This window comes from Microcaecilia unicolor, chromosome 8 (genome assembly GCF_901765095.1).
Source record: "Microcaecilia unicolor chromosome 8, aMicUni1.1, whole genome shotgun sequence".
Taxonomy (NCBI): Eukaryota; Metazoa; Chordata; class Amphibia; order Gymnophiona; family Siphonopidae; genus Microcaecilia; species Microcaecilia unicolor.
The window spans coordinates 37,008,946-37,024,788 of NC_044038.1; the positions used below are offsets into that span (position 1 = coordinate 37,008,946).

Consider the following 15,843-nt stretch of genomic DNA (forward strand, 5'->3'; position numbering starts at 1 on the left):
ACAGCCTCAATTTAATAATTACAGTACTTTGATTTGTCATTTAGCAGATGCCGGTGAGAGCAGAGGAGTAGCCTAACTGTTAGAGTAGTGGGCTGGGAACTAGAGGGTTCAGGCTCAAATCTCACAGCAGCTCCTGCCTTTTTACGGCCAGGGGTGGTGCTGGCAAACTCACCACATTTAGGGCTTGCCATTGAAACCATCACACTTGCAGTGGCCCCATAAGCCATTCATGACTTGCTGCTTGTGGGCAGCTTGGATAAGAGACATGCTGGTGACAGTACAGTACCATTCAACTAGTGATTAAGTAAACAGAGCCCTTATCGGTATAGTTACACCTCATTTAAAACTTTCTCAAACAGAGCACAAGGCTGGAATCCCCACATACAATCAAACATACAACATAATCCTATAGCAGCCCCTTGTTGAACCCATCAGCTTGCACAGCTCCTGCATCATAATGCCAGCGGCTGAGGACAGTGGCATTACAACATGCCCGAGGATGTGGCAATTAGCATAATGGCATGATGAACAGCAGGACTACTCCAGTTGGATTGACTTTCAGAAAAATAGTATCATTCAAGCGAAAAGATCCCTGTTCTGTTTTCGCAAATACATCAACAATCTTATAGCCTTGTTTACAATCAAGAATATTCATCAGTGCTAAGCTGGTCTGGAAGGGAGTAGGCATTCCATCAGTCCCTTTGTTCAGAATGGCCACTGCATACTGTCCAGCTATCAGAGTCCTCTTCCACAACTCTATGGCATGACTCTAGGAAGGGAAAGGAAAGAATGTTAATCATCTCAGAAGTACCATTCAGACATTTTATTCAGTTGCATATTGATGCAGAAGACTGGTCCTGCAGACCACCTGATTCTTTGCAGGTTCTGATGGTTTTTGTGGTCTAAAATTTTAGACTTATGCACAAGTAATAGAGGTCAGCTCTCCAGCCCATATAGGTCTCCTCTTCAGAAGCCTTCTGAAGATTGAATCTACGTGGTCTCAAAAACTCAACTGCGCTAGTTGGATAGTTCTGGTGGACCTTTGTAATCAACTTGTCAGTAAACTGAGAAACCTACTGAGCTACCTGGATTGTGTTTTCTCAGTTGGAAGCACCTGTCCGCGCTCCTTCCCTTCCTCTCTACTGCTGATCATGCTTCTTCCTGGATCCTATACCTTGTTCTTCTTCAAAATGTTTGTTTTGTCACTCTTCTGAAATTTATGAATTTCCGGTGAATAGTCAGATTACCATAAATCTGTACCATGACTACTACTGACTGCAAAAGCGAAAATAGTTGGCAGTCAATCTTGATTGCAATAAGTAAGTTTGTGAAGCTTCTCCTACTTCTCAGTCCCATGAGTACATGAACTGGAGTAAATCAGGACCATACTGTGCTGAAACTCATGAATGCATCCCACTGAGACCTGAAGAACAGGAAAGGAGCATTGTGATGCCTGCTCACCATTCTCTTCAGGTCACCTTTAAATCTAGACTGAAAGCCCACCTCTTTAACATTGCTTTTGACTCGTAACCACTTGTAACCACTCGCCTCCACCTACCCTCCTCTCTTCCTTCCCGTTCACATTAATTGATTTGATTACTTTATTTATGTTTTGTCTATTAGATTGTAAGCTCTTTGAGTAGGGACTGTCTTTCTTCTATGTTTGTGCAGCGCTGCGTATGCCTTGTAGCGCTATAGAAATGCTAAATAGTAGTAGTAGTAGTAGGTCATAGCCAGGCATTTGCATCCAGTGTAAGATCACTGTATGAGTGCCAGGCAGGACTTATGAATCCTGGCAGCAACACAGACTCTACTGCAACTGTCTGGTCTTCCTCATGTTCTTCCTATATCTCTCTCTTCCTCTTGCCCACCTTTTCATTCTCCGCCAGCTCTTTGACCTATTTGTGGGCCTATGGGTGGAGATAGGGCTGGAGTGGTAGATCTCATTCCCTCCCTTCTGCTAAGCCTCATGCAAGGTAACCCTTTTCTTTTGTCTGTAAGTCTAGTCACAATGTTCTGTACTTTGTCCCTGGATTATATCTGCTTCTGACTCATTCTCTTTTAGCCTTACACGTATGTGGCCTGTACACACAACCTTAAGCACAAATAAAGAGTTTATTTATGGAAGGAGATGTTAAAAACAAGATATATGATCACAATAGAAGGTGCACCTCCTATTTTCCACCAACGAAGTACAATACATATGAAATAAATTGATATTCTAAGGAATTTGGGTACTGTAGCATGTTTTATTAAATTTGATACCCCCCTTTCAGAAAATACAACCTCCGCTTTGGAAGGGTTGTGCAGTACTGAAATGTCACACACATTGAAAAAAATAATAGTCTGAAACAGAACTATGGTCAAGTTTGTTATTGACATACAAGTGCCAGAGCCGGTGGTGGGAGGTGGGACAGGTGGTTGGGAGACGGGGATAGTGCTGGGCAGACTTATACGGTCTGTGCCAGAGCCGGTGGTTGGGAGGCGGGGCTGGTGGTTGGGAGGTGGGGATAGTGCTGGGCAGACTTATACGGTCTGTGCCCTGAAAAGAACAGGTACAAATCAAGGTAAGGTATACACAAAAAGTAGCACATATGAGTTTATCTTGTTGGGCAGACTGGATGGACCGTGCAGATCTTTTTCTGCCGTCATCTACTATGTTACTATAAGCCGCTCATTTTCTACATATGGATAATACCGGCCATGCATAAGCTGCAGCCTTGTATTAGCCATGTGTGTGTCTGGGTGAGATTTGATAGTATTAATTGCAGACCTGAGAGGGCTAATTTGTTCTGCCTGTTTTATGTGAACTGTGATTATGACATAGATAAGTAGAATCATTTAGTTCTGCATGCTGTGAAGGGGGTTTATAGAACACTGCCCCTCACCCTTATGAATAGTCCCTCAGACAGTCGGAGCCACCTTAAGAACACTAGTCCCATCCCGGGAGGAAGTGAGCCAGGAAAGGTGGAGTCAGAACCATGAAGTATAAAGACAAGTCCAGATTAAGGTTAAGGAGGCCCAAGGAAGGAAGAATCGAAGCCCCAGCATATGCCACTACAAGAGACCTTTAATGATTTTGACCTGGCTTGAGGTAAGCCACTTTTGTTCTTGTTCAAGACTTGCGAGCCTTGTTCTGAGGTCTGGCTGGAGCCAGACCATACAATGCGGAGAAGAACCAAGAAGGACTTACAAACTGAGCTTGGGGTGTGGCAGCCCCACCAGCCACCGATCAAAATGATAAAAGGGATGGAACTCCTCTCGTATGAGGAAAGGTTAAAGAAGTTAGGGCTCCTCAGCTTGGAAAAGAGACGGATGAGGGGAGATATGATTGAGGTCCACAGAATCCTGAGTGGTGTAGAATGAGTAGATGTAAATCAATTTTTTACTCATTCCAAAAGTACAAAGACTAGGGGACACTCAAGGAAGTTACATGGAAATACTTTTAAAACTAATAGGAGGAAATATTTTTTCACTCAACGAAGAACTCTTTGCCGGAGGATGTGGTAACAGTGCTTAGCATATCTGGGTTTAAAAAAAGAAGTTTGGACAAGTTCCTGGAGGAAAAGCCCATAGTCTGCTATTGAGACAGACATGGGGAAGCCACTGCTTGCCCTGGGACTTGTAGCATGGAATGTTGCCATGATTTGGGTTTCTGTCAGGTACCTGTGACCTGGCTTGGCCACTGCTGGAAACAGGATACTGGGTTAGATGGACCATTAGTCTGATCCAGTATGGCTACTATTATGTTCTTATGTAGGAGCTCTATTCTTTTTGTAATAGAAGCAATTGATCTCTTAATTAGAAGACCTAGTTCTTAATGTGGTGACACAAGCAACTGATCTCTAAAGAGTAAAATTATATGACAAACCACACATTCCGAGGCTTAACTGTACCATTTATGTATAAACTGCATCCTTGGCCTCTCACATCAGAATGTAAAACTGAGTATTAGCCATGGCTTACATATGTGAAAATACTTTAATGAAGGTTTTTGTTGAGTTAGACTGTTAAAATTTTGAATCCCATGTATAAGCAGTGACTGGCAAAGGGATGTGGATTTGAGCTCAACTTTTCCTCCTTTTTTTGGACAAGAAACGTGGCAGTTTGCATATTACTCAAATGCTAGACACTGGTTTTTGGATAGACTGGTTCAAGATCCACAAAAGGGAATGGGTGGGTAAGGGTTTGGGAGAAAGATCTCTTGGGAAGTATTGGGGAAAATATGTAAAAATGGTGGCTATTCACTCCTGTCCTGTTAGGACTCTCAAGGCTAAACCTGGATTCGTGAGCCCTTGGACCACTGCCGAGGAGCGGCAGGCAAAACCCCCCAACCAGCACTGGGCAAGCACACCAGCAGGGCAGGGACTGCAGACGCAGATAAGCAAGCCGGAACACACGGACTGGAACACACTGGACTGGAACTAGTAGCGCTATAGAAATGATAAGTAGTAGTAGTAGACTGTGTGTTCCCCAGGGATTGAGCCCCTGGGTGCAGGCAGCCGGCAGGAGTTAGAAGAAAGCTGGTACTGGAGCAAGCAGGCTGGAACACCAAGAAACTCACACTAGAAAACAAGCTTGGCCAAAACAGGGTTCAGGATAGGAATCAGGATTTCCAAACAGGCTTGGCTGGAAGGAAACTGAAAGTAAGCAGGGCAGACACAAGCAGGAGGGGAACTGAAGCTTAAGACAACCAGAAACAAACAGAGGAAGAACGGATACTATACAGGATAAAGGACTTTAAGACAAGCTTGACTAACCAGGGTAGGGCAGACGCCCAAGGTGAACAGGGAACCAAACAAGACAAACTAGACAGGACACAAAGCTAGGCTACACAGACAAGAACTAGGGCAATGACTGAAAGCTGCCAAGCAGCCACTAAGACAGACATACATACAAGCAATAAAGCTAGACTGAAAGCAGAACCTAGCAGACAAATAAAGAGAGAACACAAAGGCTACACATAGGCACCAAGATCTAAACACAGAACAGGACAAGGCTACACATAGGCACCAAGATCTAAACACAGAACAGGACAAGGCTAAAGTACACACAGGCACCAAGAAATAAGCACAGAACAGAACAAGGCAAGAGTGCAACTGCACACCGGGTACCTCGAGACCCTTGGCAATGCACAGGCCCTGCTGAAAGGGCCAGGTGCCTAATAAAGGCAATCAGCAGCTGAGGCTCAAGCTGCAGGAATCTCAAGGCAGCTAAGGGTGAGGCTAGCTGCCAAACTTCCAACCAAGTCTGGAGGGCTAGAATATCTGGACCGGACTGGAATGAAAGTCTGGAATGTGTAGGGAGACAGCAAGACAGTCTATGGCAGCCACCGGTTCTGGCCACCAGAGGGCAAGGTGAGCACAGCCAAGGAATAGTCACCATCGTGACATGTCCTTTGCCCGTGTCATCCTGTGTACTTCCCCCTCCTGTCACATTCTGTTTCTGTGCCATCTCTATATTGAATTGTATACTCTTGACTTAATGTAAGCCGCATTGCGCCTGCTTCTGTGGGAAAATGTGGGGTAAAAATGCACCAAATAAAAAAAATATATATGTTTTATTAAGTGTTAAATGTTATGGCTTATGGTATAGCTTTTGTACTATTGTACTTTGTTCTGGTTTGAATAGTCTGCTATTGGATCTATTTCCCTATTTTATAGTCTACCTAAAGTACTTCTTTTTGTTTTTGTGGCAGTTGGTTGTTCTTTTACTTCCCACCAATAAAAGGTTTCAGGGGGAAAAATGAAAGAACAAGCAAGCAAACTATTTTTATTGAATTTGAAATTATATCTCTCTATATAAAAGGCAACCCCAACGTTCTGAAGCCTCCACGGAAGTTGAGGCGCCCGAGATATCCGGTGTGCACTGGAGTGTCTGCACCGCCCTCGCGTCAAAACGTCATGACGTCGAGGGCGGAGCTAAGACACTCGACGAGGGCCGAAACGGAAACTCCACAGCGAACAAGGCAAGTAGCTCGGAGGGACGGAGGGAGGGGGCCCCTTGCTAGCGCCCGTTTCATTGTGCTCAGAAACGGGCATTTTTTCCTAGTATAAAAATAAAACTCCATAAAATAACAAATACAACATAATGTTATAATTACGGGCTCCTTTTACAAAGCTGTGGCAAAAATGGTATTAGCATGCCCTTATGGGGGGTCTTTCCAGTGCACTAGGGCCATTTTTTCCATGGCCGGAAAATGGTCAATTTTCCTAATTACTGTTATGCTAATGTTGGTCCTCAAAACAACAAGGCAAGTGATCTGCAAACTCCAATGTGGAAACAAACAGAGCAGATCAGTGGCAGATATGAACAAATCTTTATTGTAGAATTTCAACCTAAAACAATGCCCAACACAGGCCGTGTTTCGCCCAAAGGGACAGTTGTTTTTTGGTCTCAGGTTGAAAGACGGATTTTGATGAGTATGATCCTGCATATGTCAGTTTGTAGGATTTTAGAAGAGCTCACACCTGCCAAGTCTTCACGGAACACAATATCTTCATGAAAAAAGTATGGTCATAAAAACCTTTAGAATGTTTCCAGTTAAAATTCCTTGGCTCAAACTGCCAGCTTTCCTGCCAACTGCAAAAAAACGCTACAATGTAGCAGAACATGGCCTGTGTCGGGCATTGTTTTAGGCTGAAATTCTACAATAAAAATTTGTTCATATCTACCACTGATCTGCTCTGTTTTTTTTTCCACATATGTTAATGTTGCCATTAGTACACGAACAGAATGACACAAAAAGTATCCACAAATCTCTGGTAAATAAATGAGATATAATACTCTACTAGAACCAGAATCTCAGTTACCTACTACACGTACATATCCAAATACTAATAGTATATAGTGTAGTATTGCCACAATATATATGTGTTTCTAAATTTTCTGTGTATTAATTAGAGCACCCTCAGATATTCCCACTATCTTGGGTACACGGTCAATATTAAAAATGAGCATGTGTGCACTTACCGTCACCTATTTTGTAGGTGGTAAAAGCTGGTCAAACTTCGCTCTCCTCACCGTGGAAACAGTCACCCAGGCAATTAATAGGTTCTCCAACTCTCACTGTAAATTGGATACCTGCCCCAGCTACCTAATAAAATCCGCCCCCACCGCTTCATATCAGACCTTACATCCCACTTAAATGACATGCTTCAACAAGGTCTCTTTGTTAAGGAAAATGACAACATCCTACTCACCCCAATACCAAAAGATCCCAAGAAACATCAAACGAAATCACTAACTACCGCCCAGTAGCATCAATCCCACTGGTGGTCAAACTGATGGAAAGCATGGTAACCAAACAACTTACTGATTATATAAACAAATTCACAATATTACATGAATCATAATCGGGATTTCGCCCCCTCCATAGCACTGAAACAGTACTAATCACCCTCCTAGCCAAACTCAAGCAGGAAATAGCAACAGGCAATAGCATCCTTCTCCTCCAATTCGACATGTCCAGTGCGTTCGACATGGTAAACCATAAAATACTAATAAGACTCCTAGATTACTTCGGGATTGGCGGACATATACTTAGTTGGATCAAGGGTTTTCTAACCACTAGAACATATCAAGTGAAATCAAGCTCAAACATATCACCACCCACCACCGTGGAATGCAGAAGGCAGAGAACCTCAAGGATCACCACTATCACCGATCCTTTTCAACCTAATGATGACCCCACTAGCCAAATCTTTATCCAACCAAGGTCTTAACCCTTTCATCTATGCAGACGATGTCACAATACACATTCCTTACAAACATGATTTGACAGAAATCACCAACGAAATCAAGCTCAGCTTAAACATCATGGACTCATGGGCAAACACATTTCAACTAAAACTCAACACAGAAAAAACACACTGCCTCATCCTCTCATCCCAATACAATACGAACAAACCCACAAACATAAACACCCCAGATTCTACCCTCCCTATCTCAGACAGCCTGAAAACTCTCAGTGTTTCAATCGACCGTAACCTCACACTAGAGAACCAAGTGAAATCTACAACAAAGAAAATGTTCCACGCAATGTGGAAACTCAAACGTGTGAAACCATTCTTCCCAAGGGAAACATTTCGCAACTTGATACAATCAATGGTACTAAGCCATGTAGACTACTGCAACGGAATTTATGCGGGATGCAAAGAACAATTTATAAAGAAACTTCAGACCGCTCAAAACATGGCAGCCAGGCTATTTGGAAAAACGCGATTCAAAAGCGCCAAACCCCTCCGAGAAAAACTGCACTGGCTCCCAATCAAAGAATGTATTGCTTTCAAAGTCTGCACCCTGGTTCATAAAATTATCTACGGCGAAGCCTGCACCCTGGTTCATAAAATTATCTACGGTAGGTCTATGACAGACCTCATAGACCTACCAACCAGAAACACAACAGGATCAACACGAACATACCTAAATCTCCACTACCCAAGTTGCAAAGGACTCAAATACAAATCAACCTATGCATCCAGCTTTTCCTACATAAGCACACAACTATGGAACGCATTACCAAAAGCTGTGAAAACAACTTATGATCACCTAAACTTCCGGAAATCATTAAAAACTAACCTGTTCAAAAAGGCATACCCTACCGACCCAACTTAAATGCCCTGTACCCTGCAACACAACAAAACCAAAGCTCAGAATGGACATATAATAACTCTTCCTCTCTACGATTCCCTAATGTATCTGTACACACGAACCTTATTCTATCACATTACTGTATTTGTTCATACCGGAATTGGCGAACGCCTTTACGATACTATGTAAGCCACATTGAGCCTGCAAATAGGTGGGAAAATGTGGGATACAAATGTAACAAATAAATAAAATAAATGTGCTAATCCAGTACCAATCAGTTACTGCAGGCTAATACAGATGTGCTGCTTAGTACAGAAACACCCAGGGGCTCATTTTCAAAGCACTTAGCCTTCCAAAGTTCCATAGAAACCTATGGAACTTTGGAAGGCTAAGTGCTTTGAAAATATGCCTCTCCACCCGGAAACATACCTCGGCCAAAAAATATTATCATACGTGCACATTTGGACTTACCATAAGACGCCTGCGCATACCCCGCAGTAAGCCCTTTTAAGCTGTGGTAAGCACGTGCTTCAATGTTGCTTTCGGCACCTAACCTTTATACCTTTCAGGAAATCTAGACTGCCCCTATTTGACTGACTGTACATTTGTCCTTTAGATTGTAAGCTCCTTTGAGCAGGGACTGTCCTTCTATGTTAAACTGTACAGCGCTACGTAACCCTAGTAGCGCTTTAGAAATGTCAAGTAGTAGTAGTAGTACTTTCCGCAGCTTTGTAAAAGGACCCCTAAATGTTTAAAAAAATATTTAAAATCTGAAAAACAAGATTTTGTGAAATTATTTTATAGATGTTTACTAACAGTTTTTGAAAATTAAAATGGATCTTTATAATTTTTATTGGAACTGTAGTAACTTATTGGGGGATTGATATTTATGATAAAACATATATTTTTTGGATAACCACTTGGTATATTTATAAAATGCATTATATTTGTATATATTGACATATATACACAAAAATGACTTTATAAAATTCACCTTATAGGATGAATTCTATAAATCGTGCTTAAAAAAAACTGGCACAAAAAAGCCCCACTTATGCGCTATTCTATAAGCCTCGTCAGTACGTGTGGTTTATAGAATAGTGCTTAAGTTCCAGAGATTGCACGTAAATGTAGGCGCAACCATTTGCACCAACAAAAATGCGGTGCAAATGTCCCCACTTAAATTTATGTGCGGAACTCCCTTATTCCATAATTGTGTGTGCAACCTAAAACTATGCCCACAATCCGCCCCGAACTGCCCAGGACTATCCCATTTCTGCACCTCCTTTTTCGGGATGAAGGTAAAATTCTAAATTTACATGTATAAATCTTAATTCCAATTAGCACCAATAACTGCTTGTTAAAAAAACAATTATTGGTACTAATTGGCTTGTTATTCAATTAAATTGTGTGCGCAAATTACGCGCACGCCCAAATCTATGTGCACAATTTTTAACGACTTTTATAGAATTAGGGGGTAAATGTCTAGATGCTAATGGCCGTTTACTTCTATAGGTTGTCATATGTTGCTATGTGTAGAGTCCATTGCTCAAGGTCTTTCAGTATATGGCTCACTCATTGGGACTGGGATACACAACATTTTCTGAAGTACATACTTGTAGGAAAGGCATAGCTGCTTGCTTGCTTGTTTACCATCAAAAGGAGGAAGAGACTCAAAAGTTAGCAGAGAAACTAAGCAAACAACACAGCCTGATAACCCCATCACAGGGGATTATGCTTAATATTCCAAATACACACAGCATATGGCTCGCCTACGGAGGGAATTCAGTCATGAAATTTATAGTATATAAAAACCAAAACAAATATGATAAAGCATTTTATTGTCCCAGCTCTATGCTTATTGCATGACTGGTCCTATAAGAGCTATATTACACAGGTAATACTCCCAGTTATTAACTCCTTATCTCTTTTAATAATGTTTCATATACTTGCTGAGTTTTATTGAGAATAATGCAGACCGATTTAACACAGCTGTATGACCATATTAAACCCAAGGCAGGACAGAAAAAAAATAGCCCATGTCTTCAGCCTAGTGAACAGTCTGTGGCACACTAGCTGCCTTACCAACCTTAGAAATAAGAGACCTGTTTATTGGACCACTACGAAACTTGCTAACCACATAGTACATGTTACTGCACTTTTGGTTTAGGGGCCTTCTCCACCATTTCTGTGAGCAGATTTTAAGTTACAAGACCCACAATTCTCTTTCTGCTTGAGCATATGCAAGTAAGGGCAGTAATCGGCAGATCAGTGTTAAAGAGGGTGTTTGTGGGCACTTTTCCTCAGACTACACAGAGAATAGGCGGAGATTAAAGAGTAAATGCAGAAGGGGTTAATGAGTGTGTGAGCCTGAGAGATAAGTGGAGTTGAAGAGGCAATGTAAGAGTGAATATAGAGCAGTCCTTCAGGTGAGAGATATGAGGAATGAACAAGCAAAGAGTATAGGGGACAGCGTGGAAAGGTTGCTGTACAGCAGTGGGTGCTTTGATAATTCTGAAAAGACAGAAAAATGCATATATTTAGTAAGCAATACCTTCATAATCCGTTTTCCTTGTACCCCGAGGGCATCCTGGTCGATATAAATAAGCAGACGGTTTTGCAAGATGTCCATAGCTTCCCTGGAGATGGTCCTTAGGTCATTGGACATGAATAATGGGGCTGCCAGCATTGCCCAGACGGCCAGCTGTGATTTTGATTGTTCATAACTCAGCCCAAAGTCACCAGTGAGCAGCTGAAACACACCAGAGATGTCAGATGACATACAGCATCACTCACAGCAGCAGATCAGATAGTTATTAATTGGATAAACTGTAAACCTGGCACCTCAGCTAAATTCCATCTCCTTTCCCTTTCCATAACCCATTCCCAGCCACAAATAGATATCTTTACTTTTTCCACTGAAACTATACCTTAGGTGTGTGAGGGGCCCTTTTACTAAGCCGCGTAAGCGAGTACGCGCATCCTACACGTCAGTTTTGAACTACTGCCCAGCTACCGCGTGGCCAGGGCGATGATTTCATTTTTTACAAGCGTCCACTAAGCGCTAACCGGGTGGTAATTCTCATTGTATGTGCGTACACCATTACCGCCCGGTTAACGTGCGAGACTTTACCGCTAGGTCAATGGGTGGCAGTAAATGGACGCACACCAATTTTTAATTTTGTGCACGTCCATTTTTGCCCCCCCCCCCCAAAAGGCCTTTTTTGCAGGCGCACTGAAAAATGGACTTGCACGTGTCCAAAACACGCATCTGCACCAGCTCAGGCCACTTTTCAGCGCACCTTAGTAAAAGGACCCCTGAATGCACTGAAGCAATAGTTTCGTTCTATATAATTTGAATAAAGGAGAGTTAGACATAAAAAAATATCTTAGGGTTGGTCAATGGGATGAAATGCTTCACTGCAGGAATATGATGGTGTACATTCTCAATTTGAATTTAAACTTACCTGTTAACTTCTTTTCTGTGAGTCTTACTGGACAAGTGGGCTATACCCCACTACCAGCTAATGAAGAAAGAGAAAAATCTAAGAGGCAGACTCTTAATTAACAACTTGCCAATACTAAGATGCAGGCTCCAGTCCAGCAGCGAGATGGGGGTTATCTGGTCTTTTGCACCGAGTATCACATGTATGATTATCTCCCAGTTGCTGAGTGGTTGTATGAGTGCACTCAGTGTAAAGACTCCAACTCTCCAGGGATTGAGTCCAATCCCTGGAGGGGCTGAGGGACATATATCTTTTATAATTTAAATGTTATTTGAAGACATACCTGATTGTTAAGGCATTGATGTGATTTGGGATTAGGACAGCTGTAATTGGAGTGTATTAGCAGGTTTTCTTATCTTTGTATGTTTTAATGTGTTGTTATTGTATTTGATTTTAATACAGATTTGTATGTGCTTTGTAAACAGCTTAGGTTTAAGTGGTATAAAAGTTTGAAAAATAAACAGTAGAGAGACCCCACCTCCAGTTTGACCACTGGGCAATAGAGCGATCATAGGGTCACTCAGGGAGAGCAAAGCCATTGTGGAGAGTCTAAACTAATTTTTTGCTTTGGTTTGAGGAAGATGAGGGAGACAGATTCATGCCAGAAACGGTATTTATTGGTGATGAGTCAGAAGAACCGAAACAAATCTCTGTAAACCCAGAGGATTAACACGGCAAACTGACAAACTAAAGAGTAACAATCACTTTGAATTAAAAAATGAAATGGTTGATTATTGGTCATTTGTAACTCATCCTTAAAATCAAGTACTGTGCTAAACGTAATGCCAATTTGTAAAAAAAAAGTTCCAGAGTTAACCCAGGACATTATAGACTGGTGAGCCTGACATTGGTGCTGAGTAAAATATTAGAGACTATTATAAAGAACAACGTTACTGAACACTGGATTAATGGGACAAAGCCAATATTGATTTAGCCAGGGGAAATCTTGTTTCACCAATCTGCTACATTTTTTCAAAGGGATGAATAATAATGTGGATAAAGGTGAGTTAATTAGTATTGTGAAATTGGATTTTCAGAAAGCGTTTGACAAAGTACCTCATCAATGTCTCTGGAGGAAGTTAAAAAGTTATTGGATAGGAGGTAGTGTCTTACTGTGGACTAAGAAATGATTAAAAGACAGAAAACAGAGAGTAGGGTTAAATGGTTAATATTCTGAATAGAGAAGGGTAAATAGTGGGATACCCCAGGGATCTGTGCTGGGGCTGCTGCTTTTTAACATAGTCATAAACGGACCTGGAAACTGGAATAATGAGTGAGGTGGTCAAATTTGCTGATGACATGAAGTTATTCAAAGTTGTTAAATTGCAAGTGGACTTTACAAGAATTGGAGACTGGGCATCCAAATGGCAAATAAAATTTTATGTGAGGAAATATAAAATGATGTATGTATGGTAGAGCAACCCAAACTATAGCTACACGACGCAAGATTCCACATTAAGAGTCACCACCCAGGAAAAAGATCTAGGTCCCATTGCTGAGGATATGCTGAAATCCTGTGGTCAGTGTGCAGCGGTGGCCAAGAAAGACAACAGAATGTTTGAAATAATTAGGAAAATAATGTGGAGTAAAACAAATAATATTGAGGCATATTTTCAAAGCACTTAGCCTTCCAAAGTTCCATAGGTTTCTATGGAACTTTAGAAGGCTAAGTGCTTTGAAAATATGCTGAATTGTGTGCAATTCTGGTCAGCGCATCTCAAAACAGATACATTGTGGAATTAGAAAAGGAACAGAGAACGGCAACCAAAATAATAAAGGGGATGCAACGACTCCCCTATGAGGAAAGGCTAAAGAGGCTAGGGCTCTCCAGCTTGGAGAAGAGATGGCTGATGGGAGATATGACAGAAGTCTATAAAATACTGAGTGGAGTGGAATGGGTAGATGCGAATTGTTTAGTGCAAGGACTAGGGAGCATGCAATGAAGTTACTAAGTAGTACATTTAGAACAAATCACAGCAAATATTTATTCACTCAGCATGTAACCAAGCTCTGGCATTTGTTGCCAGAGAATGTGGTGAACAGGCTTTTAAAAAGGTTTTGACAAGTTCGTAAAAGAAAAGGCCATAAATAAATATTAAGGTGGACTTCGGAAAATCCATTGTTTATCAATTGTACTCTTTTGTCATCACCAAGTACTTGGATTGGCCACTGCTGGAAACAGGATGCTGGGCATGATGGACCTTTGGTCTGTCCCAATACGGTAATCCTTATATACTTATATATTCTCCACTCTTATAAGGCTGGTGCCTCAGAACCTTCTGTTCAGTATATTCTAGCCAAGCCCTGTCAAGAAATTCCACTGTGTGGATCCAAGGAAAAGTAATGATAAAAAACCCCCCAAAACACAACCTGGGCTTTTTAGCAATCAGGCCAACCAGGAAATAAAATCAAACACTCCATAAAACACACTTAACTCTTAGTACTGAGTATACACTCCACTATACAGAAGTTTGTCCTCCTACACCAGAAACTTCTAGAGCTGCTATCAGATAGGAAGGGCTCCTGGACTGACCTGAAAATTACTAACAAGCTCATTTTCAAAGCACTTAGCCTCCCAAAGTTCCATAGAAACCTATGGAACTTAGCCTTCCAAAGTGCTTTGAAAATATGCCTCTAAGTAAGTTAAAAATTTCACCTTCCTCATACCAAACCAGATGTAGGACATACCCAAACCCTTGAACTTTTAATCAGGTGGAGCATAGCCAAAGCAGCTTTGATCGCTCCAAAACTGGCTTCAGCTCTTTCAATGACATTAAGCCAATAATGCTTTGAGAAAGAATGCACGAATGCCTATGTTGTCACTCAGCAAATGTCTAATGGTAATACATCCTGACACTCTGCCCAGGAGCAGGCATGAGCTTGGCGTCCCACTAGAACCAACTTCTTTCTCATGATGTATGCCAAAAGCAATAGCTTCCTTAACTAGTGTACAATGAATATCTTTCACATGCCTCACCCTTCCTTGAGCCACCAAAGAGCACAAAAAGTTTATTCCTCTTTTGAAAGGCATGTGACTTTCAAGTATCTGAGCAAGCCAAATTGAACACGAAAGCAAAGAAGCCTGAGGCCTTCCTTCTGTGAAAAGTCAGCAACACAATCACCTGATTTACATGGAAGGGTAAGAAGGAAAGTACTAGAAAGACAGTCACAGCCTCCTTCGAGAACACCAAAAAATGAATTACTATAGGATAGAACCTGCAATTCAGAAATTTACCACCAAAAATACTGTTTTCAGAGTCAAATCCATCAATGCTGCTGATCACCACGGTTTCAAAAGGTGCTGACATCAGCTGCTATCAATGCCTAGGGGGATAAATTTAGATCCTGTGGTGGGACCAACACTCGAAACTAAGGCCTGATGCGACTCAGTTCTCTGAGAAAATGCCCCATATCATCACATGGTGCTCAGGGCCTGCCTTAGATCCTGCCCCAGAAACAAGAAATGGTCACGACCTGCACTTTGAGAAAATTATGCAACAAGCCCTGGTCTAAGCCCAGTTGAAGAGAGGTCAAAACATCAGCAAGGGAAGCCTTCATAGGAGACACCAGGATCACCTTACAGACCTGAAGGCTTTACAGACCTGTTCATAGAGCTGGATATGTTGATTTTCCTTCTGGATTTCTGCCAAGTACTCCCTCCACTGCAGTCTGTCCCTTTCAAAAGCCAAGCTGTAAGCAATCAAGGAGCCTGGCTGTCCATGGCAATCGGCCCCTGACAAAGCAG

General features: G+C 41.8%; 1 protein-coding gene across 5 annotated transcripts in view; it reads right to left on the bottom strand.

The window, feature by feature from the left end:
* Positions 1-324: 324 nt before the first annotated feature.
* NAGA (alpha-N-acetylgalactosaminidase) overlaps positions 325-15,843 on the bottom strand; it is a 47,228-nt gene continuing 31,709 nt past the window's right edge. For all 5 annotated transcript variants that reach the window (XM_030211474.1, XM_030211473.1, XM_030211471.1 and 2 more), the window contains 2 exons: positions 11,147-11,344; positions 325-769 (listed from right to left, as the gene is read on the bottom strand). In XM_030211474.1, coding sequence (XP_030067334.1) covers positions 509-769; positions 11,147-11,344 — 459 coding nt within the window. In that variant the 3' untranslated portion in view covers positions 325-508. The remainder of the gene's footprint in view (positions 770-11,146; positions 11,345-15,843) is intronic.